Consider the following 10,000-nt stretch of genomic DNA (forward strand, 5'->3'; position numbering starts at 1 on the left):
TGTCTCCTTCGATCCACAGCTAAATAATGACTTTTCGTCGCTCTTTACATGTGTCTGTAGTTTCCATATCTCAATTACTCGATAAGGAATAGGATTGCCCATCCCATTGGCCTCTGTTGGGAAAGATCATTCGTCAATCGGTTTTCCTATTAAAGGGCGAGAACCCGTCAACATCTGAAAGCTGGTGCGACTACGACCCGAAAGAAGAACTTTCTTCAACGTAGCCATTTTTCGAGTACAAGGTTTGACGAAGTTGAATCCTTGGTAAACAAGACTCTGGTATGAAACATTTCTTCTTCTTCCGCTTGTCTTCGAAAATGCCTGGCCGGACAGATCCGCCTTTTCCTTGTCGAAATAAACGACCCATCGGAATTTTCACTAAAGGTAACAGCGTCATGGAGGTGGAATAATATTTGGTAGGGAAGGAAATTGAGTTACGTTGTCTTTGTTTGCAGTTTTAATTAAGTGAGCGTTTAGGTGGAAAGAGGTTAAGTGGTGATTTTTGAAGATTCTTCATTATTTTGAATTTATTTTGGTAAAGTTTTGCAAGGAAGGAAATTGGACTCTTATTTATAATGAATGCTACATAGTGCTGCATTTAATAGCACCAATGTAGTGGGATGAGAAAGATTTCGAAATTCTAGATCTTAAGCTTAATTCTCATTCTCTTTTAAACCCAAAAGAACTAGACTCGCCACTTGGGGACCGTTTTAAGCAATATTTTTCATAATCTACTCACAGAAATGTTTTGTTTTGAAGTTTCAAAAGACTGTGTTGTTAAGCAGGCGTATTTTTTACCAAAAAAATCTCCACCCTACTCCTATATGGAGATTTTTCATTTAACATATTGCAGGTCTATATTTTTAAAATTTCCACTTTGGAAAGAAAACATAAACGAATTTCAACAAGACAACGAATGCTATATATCATTTAATTTTGTACTGAGAGCACTGCACTTGGTTTGCTTGTCAAGGACAGATAAGTTTATCTTAGTTTTACCAGACCACTGAGCTGATTAACAGCTCTCCTAGGGCTGGCCCGAAAGATTAGGTATTTTTACGTGGCTAATAACCAGTTAACTACAACTTATTGCTTACAACTTATTGTGGGATCCGAACCACATCGAGAAATGAATTTCTATCACCAGAAATAAATTCCTCTGATTCCGCGTTGGCAGAACGTGGAATCCAACGTGGACCCTGAGATCGGTAGTCCAGCACGTAACCGACTCGTCCAACGAGGAACTATGAAGGACATTGTTGCTGTAAATAGGTAGTAGAAGGTCTACTTAATGACATTACTATAGTTATTCAACTAACACATGCAGCTGAACATAGTAAGATTAGAGCATCATTTATTTCGACATCTTAACGATGAACTTGTCATTTCAGAATTCAATAAGGCTCATAACCTACCCGCAGATAGGTCGTAGATTGTGTGCAAAATATTAGTTTTTTCAACTTTCAAGATACAACTTTGAAAAAAAAACATTTTAAGTTGACACTATCATTAGCTGTGGCTCCGACGTCAAAGCCGAAGTCGAAACCGATCCTAAGCAGAAGCTGAAGCCGAAATCGAAGCCGAAGCTAAAGTCTAAGCTAAGGCCGAAGCTGAAGCCAAAGCCGAAGCCAAAGCCGAAGCCAAAGCCGAAGCTGAAGCCGAAACCGAAGGGGTGGGTTACAGCAACAATAATTTTAACACTAAAGATCAGACGACCTAAAAAAGAGAGCTTCGTTGTTAGAAACATACCGAAGACATTGATCGATACCTAACTTGAGCTATATATCCTGTCAGTTCCAGGTAAGTTAACTGAAAAATTCAAGTTAAGCTTAAATGATATACAGGTTTGTATTCTTTAGTGGGGATGTAATGCTCTTATGCATTTAATGTAGCCGTGACCTTACCCCTAGCAAATACACAGAAAAAAAATGTTTCACTAAATCATTCGTGGTTTGAGTTTGAACGTATATTTTAGTTAATGTATTTGCGAATTTCATTCATGGCATATTGAATCGGTAATTGGCTCATGTTTACCGTTCTTAGTTTGAGGGGTGGTTTTTATTCACACTCTTCAAAGGGGTTTCCCTGTGTAATCAAATATATTAGTAATTGTTCATTGAACATTGCTGTGTGGCGAATTTTTTTTAACCTCCTATAAAGTTTACATTATTACATCTGTTAGTTTTTTTTTTCTATCGTGTGACACTGCCCTCCTCAGTTCATGATTGTTGCATCATATAGATAGTTTGGCTTATACTTCTGAGGGAGGATTAATTTATCCGCAGGCCCTTTTAAATTAAAGACTTTGTTCAGTTGAAATATTTGAACGTACGTTCCCCTCTAATGGCTGAATGCGCCACTGGTTTTTATTTATTCCAGGTTATACATTGGCGTTTCTACAGAGAACTCATTTCATAGGAAGGTTGAGGTAAAACTAAGGGTCTGGTAGAGATTAACTTCGCCAGTAATCTAAGCTATTTAGAGAGAACACTGGATGAGAATATTATTCGTGGGTTGTTAAGAGGGACCATGTATTAGGATAAATAATATTGTATTCTGTTTATACAGAACACTTGGTGAGGTTGTTATCCGAAGGTTGTTGATAGAGAACGCATGGTTCACATACAGATACAGAACAAGCAATTTGTTCGCCATCAATATTCTAAGCTATTTGGAGAGAACACTACGTGGGAGGGCTATCCGGAGATTATCGAGAGAGAGAGGAGAGAGAGAGAGAGAGAGAGAGAGAGAGAGAGAGAGAGAGAGTCCTCTACGGTTCCCATACAGATATAGGATAAAATAAATGTGTTCTCAATTAATTATGCATCATTAATAATATGACGGAAGAAATCGAATTTATTATAATTTTTTAATCCCTCATTTGCATAATTTACTGAAGGTTTGTATAGGCAGTCGTAATTGACGTATTGTAAATGGTAAAGATATGACTGTGCCTTTTATTATTTATACGTTGATGACTCAAGAGCTATCATATTTGATACTGTGTGTTCGTTATTATCCATTATACAATCATTTTTTGAATCAGTAATTTCAAACTAGTCACAGGTGTGAGACGTAGCTAATCGCTGAATTTGTAATGATTCTGGATATTCACCTTTTTCTATATTTAGCAATCGACATTTTGCAGTGAATTATTGCAAACTAGCAGTTTTGAGCTGTTGTTAAATTCAAATTGTCATGTAGAATGAACTGATTCAAGTTGGCACCGAACTGATTTTACAATGAGAATCATTATTCAGCTGCTTTCGTATTGGCTACTTGGTAAACTCGTAAATGAATATTGCTTATTATTAATTCCACAGTCATTGTTAATCCATATTTTCAAACAAGGTTCATTGTGTCACCTAGCGTCACGCTGACTTTATAATGGGCTCCTAAAATCAGCTGTTTCCTTATTTACATGGGTAAACCTTCGTACAAGCATACCTAATACCCTGATGAGCATCACTTTGCTGCCAATTCCGGTAAACATTGTATGATTATCTGTCTGGTTTCCAGCAGCTAACAACTCCTGAAGTGGCCTCGCACGAATTCCCTTCTGGGTCAGCGGCGGCTATGTTAGTATTCAAATATTGTAATAGATGTAGCACTGTAGCTTTAATAATTTATGCTCTCCATCCTCGGCATAACCCGTGGATCACAAGGGAATTTTCATGGGATATTATACCGCGTATACTTTCATTTCGTTTCAGTGTATTCGATATTAGAAGCCATTCTTTGCATAGCATGTTTTGTGTGTGTGTGTGGTTTTTTATCTATTTATTTATTTTTTTTGTCATTGGAATCTGCTTGGATTAGATTGTTTGATGATTTTATTGTTCGCTTGCTTGCTTGCTTGATAGAGAGAGAGAGAGAGAGAGAGAGAGAGAGAGAGAGAGAGAGAGAGAGAGAGAGAGAGAATCATAAGTTTAAGATTTTTGTCGCATGAGAGAGAGAGAGAGAGAGAGAGAGAGAGAGAGAGAGAGAGAGAGAGAGAGAGAGAGAGAGTCATAAGTTGAAGAACTGAATCGAGAACATTTTACTGCATACGAGAGAGAGAGAGAGAGAGAGAGAGAGAGAGAGAGAGAGAGAGAGAGAGAGAAAGATAGATGAATGGTAAGCACTATCATTTTTATTACATACGAAATACAGAATAACGTATAATTCTCCGATGTCGTCTTCTCAAAATAAAACGCTGTTTATGCCCCATTGGTCTCAACAGAGGTCTTTCATATTTTATCCTAGATATTTACACCAGAACGATTCCTTTGCTGGGAATCTATCACTATGTTTTGTATTCATTACTGCCTTGAAAATTAAAGTCTAAGGTCTCTCTCTCTCTCTCTCTCTCTCTCTCTCTCTCTCTCTCTCTCTCTCTCTCTGGCGAAAGATTATATGTTGTATCCTTGTGCATATCTTAATTTGTCATTGCTGCCTTGTCATTTATATCAGGGCAATTATGTTGGGTGCCTCTTACTAACATTTTTAGCTTTGTCAGTTATCTTGGGTATATCTTAATAACATGTGTGGCCTTGTCAGTTATGTTGGGTACCTCTTACTAACATTTATAGCTTTGTCAATCATGCTAGATTAATAGCATTTGTATTCTTGTCAACTATGTTGGGTACCTCTTACTAACACATAGCCTTATCTGTTATGCTGGGTACGTCTGACTAAAAGTTTTAGCCTTATCAATTATGTTGGGCACTTCTTACTAACACGTGTAGCCTTGTCAGTTATGTTGTGTACATCTTATTGACATATTATGTTGGGTACCTCTTATTAACACATAGCCTTATCAGTTATGCTGGGTACATCTAACTAACATTTGTAGCTTCATCATTTATGTTGGGTACCTCTTATTAACGTGTAGCCTTGCCAATTATGCTAGGTATCTCTTACTAACATTTGTCGCCTTGTCAAAAACGTTGGGCACCTCTTACAAATACTTCTAATAGCCTTGTCAGTTATGCTGGGTACCCATTACTAACATTTGTAGCCTTGTCAGTAGCGTTGGGTATCTCTTACTAACATTTGTAGCTTTGCCAGTTATTTTGGGCAGCTCTTACTAACATTTGTATCCTTGTCAATTATGTTTGACACCCCGTACAAAATTTGCAGCCTTGTCAGTTACTTTGGGTACCCCTTAATAACATTTGTAGTGTTCGTGCGGGTGGAATTGCTCGGACGAGCGTTCGCCGAGGAATAAACACCCTAGGAGAATTTTGAAGGAATTAAGATATTCCCTTCAGTTTCTTCACATTAAAATACGTTTCCCGTCAACTTTCACCCTTCACAAAGTTGACAAGATCGGGTCAATGTGATTATGTAAATCAGCAAAGCGAAGCAGGACATGTCTATCTCCTTTGGGGGAATGGGGGTGGGGGTGGAGTAGTCGGGTGGAGGAGGGGGTCGTATCCCCTTGTGGGAATGGAAGAGGAAGAGGAGGAGGAGGAGGAGGAGGAGGAAGGAGAAGTGAATTCTGGAGACGGAGAAAAGGAGGAAGCGCTAAAGAAGAGGTGAATTTCAGGTGAACCAAAGTTTGAGGAGACTAACTTCCGTTGATGATCTGGAGGGAGACAAACCGACAGACGGAGGAGCACCTGACTGGCAAATGTATTTGAGCGAAATGTTCAAACTTTTTACTCTTACTATTATTGTTAATATTACGATCATTACTATGAGTAGTAGTCGCAGTAATAATGGTGGCTATAAACTGGTAGGGAATCAAAGTTCGGCCAGTAACAACTGCAGCACATGTATTTGACACAATAAACATCACATTTTATTCACTTTCGTTATTTACAAACAGCGTTTCGGACATTTGTCCATATCCAGGCCCTTTAAAAAAATACATTTGTGAAAACTAAAAAAGAAATAATAATTCTTCGCAGGGAATAAGAGATATGTGAATAATGTATTAAGACTACCTCAGTTATGTGTAAATCTTGTAAGCAAACTCACTCTTCTTTAGTCCTGAGTTTCATTTAAAATAGTCAGGGTTTCGGTACTAAAGGTTACCAATGAATCCGTCTCATAACTTGTTCCTGATTGCTTGAGTTTGTAGGGTTCTAAATGCTTGATTTGAATCATTTATGAAGGTTTGAAATGATTAAATGTTCATAAGACGCATTCCATGGAACGCGTCTTGACTCTATTGTTCATTACCTATTGAGGCTTTTATTTTACTGATTTCTTTCAGTGTTTACCACTTATTGATACAGAATATATAAATGGAAAACAATTGGTGTAATAATAAATAGCTTATCTGTTATCAGTTTGATAGTTAATTGTTGAATCTGTCAAAGGTTTTTTGGTGAGTTTTCGTTATCTAATTTTATTTCTGTTTATGATCTCCAGTAAGCAAGTTTTGATCCTAGCAGCTTGACGACCAAACTGATCTAGGAAATGTCACAGTAGAATACGGTTTTATCAGTGAAACGGTCATGCTTACTCTGGAGACTTAGACGCATGTCAAGGATTTGATGTAGCCAGTTTCCTGCTGTGAGATTGTCTCCCAAGGGTTCGATCTTGCCTGTGTTATGGTTTTATTCATCCATGCAGTTTGCTGCAGCCCAAAGAGTTAGTCTTGTCTGTGGATTATTATTTTAGGATCTAAAGCTTTTACATCAGTTTTATCGGAGTACTTTAAAAACCTGGATCAACGAGGCTATATTGCTTTTGACCTCGTCTGGTATGCATACATTACCCATTACCTTATTAATTGGCTAGACTTCTTTTCCACTCGTTCTGTGGAGTCTTTTTTTATGGCTTTTGAGTCGATGTTGCTGAGGTTTGATTACAGAAATTCAGTCTGCCTTAAGATGTCATTAAGGACGAATACTAATGATGTGATGCTTAGTTATAAGTTTGTAAATGTGCAGAGAGTATGTAAATTTTGTTTACGCTTCTACTCTTGTCAGTCATCATAGAATGATTTTAGTATTATCTAGAATGAGGAGGGTATCTGGCCAGCTGTATGTCGTATGAAGATCACCTTTGGCTCATAATTCATCTTATATGACTGGTAATTTTCTCTGTGCTTTTGATGATCACCTTTTATGTTTTTTGCAAGTCTTATTCATATTAGCTCATAGGCCTTTCTCTATTGTGTAAATTCTTGGCTAGGATCAATTTTCATGGTCTGCTTTAATTTTGTTATTGGTGAGTTTTGTCATTATTATCATCTTTGGTAAAGCGTTTTGTAAAGAATGAAGCTTTCCCTTTAAAACCTCTTATTAACTCAGCACTCTTGCATTAAGAGTACAGTTTGTTAGAGAGAAGAGAGAGGAGAGAGAGAGAAGAGAGAGAGAGAGAGAGAATCCTCTAGTTAGGGCCGTTAGTGATGCGTAGGAATGTACGTAAAAGGGTGCAACCTCAGTATATACATTGTTTGAAAGGCAACGAAGCCTTAGCATTTGGGCCAAACGATGTTAACCTAGAGGGAACGGTCCGTGTCAGCATTCTATTTCCCAAGACACAAGGTGGATAATTGTATAGAGGAAATGATAATGAGGCCTTTAACGCTTTGTAATGAAGAGGGGGAAGCAGGTCAAAGTGTTCTACGGAACTAAGGGGAAAGGGACAGATGAAAGCTGTGTGGGCTTCACTTACCAACCCCCCCCCCCCCCCCCCCCCCCCCCGCGTCCGTCCCTCCCTCCCCCTTTCCTGCCCCGCAGACCCTGTCTCCAATTAGATAAGTAGGTGTTTGTGTATAATCGTCGCTTAGAACGCCATATTTTCCCGCCTGAATTCTCAAGGGGTTATTTGCATACCGAGCACAATTTTTTTCATGATTAGTTTGCAATGCATTGTAGGAGTTTAAACTTTCTGACTTTGTCTTAAATTTTTATTTTTGAGAGGGGTTTCATTTACTATCTTCTATTTGTTGATATCACAATAATCCGTGATCTGTTGTATCATCTATTGAGTAAATTTCTGTATTTTGCGTTTGAAATCATTTTATCTTTATCATAGATCCCATATGTAACCTTTCATCCTTCGTAAGCCAGTATGATATTTCAGCTCGACATTTCTACTTATGCATAATAATAAAAACATCACGTGGTTAGATTTATTATACTTGGGAAGTATTCTTGCAAGAAATATTTTTCTTTTATACCCCTGAAGCTTGCTTTTTGTTCTGTAAGTAAATAAAGATGTTTTGGATGGAGTTGATGTCAGAATCCGAAGAATTGGAGGATATCAAATTAAAAAGAGGATTGACATTGTTTCCATGGCCATGAAATATTAATATTTCATCATATTCCACCGAAAGTTAATCATCTGGAGGAGAGTTTTCCGGGTCGTTTTTTCTCTATTTCAGCAAAATCCGTTTTTTTTATGGTGAAACATTATCTTCTTTTTTCAACTCTCCACCTCCTTTGTAAAAAAAATACCTATGGAGTTCTACCTTCTGTAGCCAGTGCTTGATTACTGCATTCAGTGTATATGCTCTCTCTCTCTCTCTCTCTCTCTCTCTCTCTCTCTCTCTCTCTCAGCTTCTAACGGAGCCTTTACCTTCTCTACACATACTCACCTCTCCCACCCCCAGGACCAAGGAGGGATCCCCCCTTTTTAAATCCTGTTTTTCTGTGTACCCGCAAGGTATAGTAAACAAAGGCAATGAAGAGAATGTAGAGTAGCTAAGTGTGTGTGCGCATCTTTTGTGTTTTTGTCGCGCCATACAAAATTTATATAAAGCTGCTGTAGAATGAGGCCCTTTGTCTAAAAACACCTGTCGTATTCTCCGTTACGTTACCTGTCCTGTTTATGTCTTGCGTGTGTTATGAATAAAAAAAAAACGCCTAACACCTCCTGATATTCTTTCTGTTAAAATAAAAAATAAATAAGTATATTAATATCAGATACACGAAGGTTAGTGTTAAAAAGAATAATATAATCAAAAAGTTTTGTTTGAAACCTATCACATTCCTATTTAATTCAGCATTAAGGATGTGTAATGGCAATATGTCTTTTAATGCCTAACTGGAATGAAATCACTACATTTATATTCTATGGTAAAACTCTCAAGGACAAACAGTTTATATAACAACTTAATAGTACTTTCTTTGCTTCCTCACATTAATACTAATTATTACTGCATAGGAAGCGACTGATTGTTTTACAAATACTGGCGTGGCACTAACGAAGAGAACTTCGTGCTCTGACATTTCGTACTATACAATAGGGTTATTCTGTGAGGACGCGATATACGAAGTGAAAATAAAACTATCTGAACGAAGAATCTTGATGTGCGAAATGGAACGACACAGCTGTATTACTTTACTCTCGCGTTTTTTTTAGTATGTGTCATTTAAGCCTAAAATTGTTATAGTACAGTAGAGAGAGAGAGAGAGAGAGAGAGAGAGAGAGAGAGAGAGAGAGAGAGAGAATCATAATTATGTCAAGATTGGGGAGATTGCCCTGACAGAACTTATTTCCGTCTAAAGTTAATTACTTACTTTAAAAAAAAAAAAAAAAAAACGTCCCGAGACGCATGTCAGCACCATTATATTGCTCATTTTCTTTATCCGAAAGTTCGTACGATAGACTTGTCTTTAATGAAGTTTTTTTTATAATAATCTGGAGACACGATGAAATCTCTCTCTCTCTCTCTCTCTCTCTCTCTCTCTCTCTCTCTCTCTCTCTCTCTCTCTCTCTCTTACTTTTTCGTGGTAATATTAACCAGCAATGATTGGAATATGCTTTACACTTCATTGTTACCCTGACGCCAGATGATCCACATTTACTTTCTTTGCATTGCTTGGAAAAATGACAAGTTTTACCTCTCTTTCGTTTAATATCATCATTAATATTGACTCTTTTTAATTGATACTACCATTACCCAGAAATAAAAAGGAGTTATAAGGCACCATTATCAGCAATACATACAAATTACTTATGGAATTTTTAAAAGTTTTACAATTAAATAAACGGTTTGTGTTTCCTTTCATGGGCAATAAAACTTTGTAAATCTATATTAAGTCTTTGGTGTCCT

At 37.3% G+C, this 10,000-nt stretch overlaps 1 protein-coding gene across 1 annotated transcript in view; it reads right to left on the reverse strand.

Moving 5' to 3' along the window:
- Positions 1-5,357: 5,357 nt before the first annotated feature.
- LOC135195291 (glycine, glutamate and proline-rich protein-like) overlaps positions 5,358-10,000 on the reverse strand; it is a 33,954-nt gene continuing 29,311 nt past the window's right edge. The window contains exon 3 of the mRNA XM_064221549.1: positions 5,358-5,607. Coding sequence (XP_064077619.1) covers positions 5,358-5,607 — 250 coding nt within the window. The remainder of the gene's footprint in view (positions 5,608-10,000) is intronic.

This window comes from Macrobrachium nipponense, chromosome 16 (genome assembly GCF_015104395.2).
Source record: "Macrobrachium nipponense isolate FS-2020 chromosome 16, ASM1510439v2, whole genome shotgun sequence".
Classification (NCBI taxonomy): Eukaryota; Metazoa; Arthropoda; class Malacostraca; order Decapoda; family Palaemonidae; genus Macrobrachium; species Macrobrachium nipponense.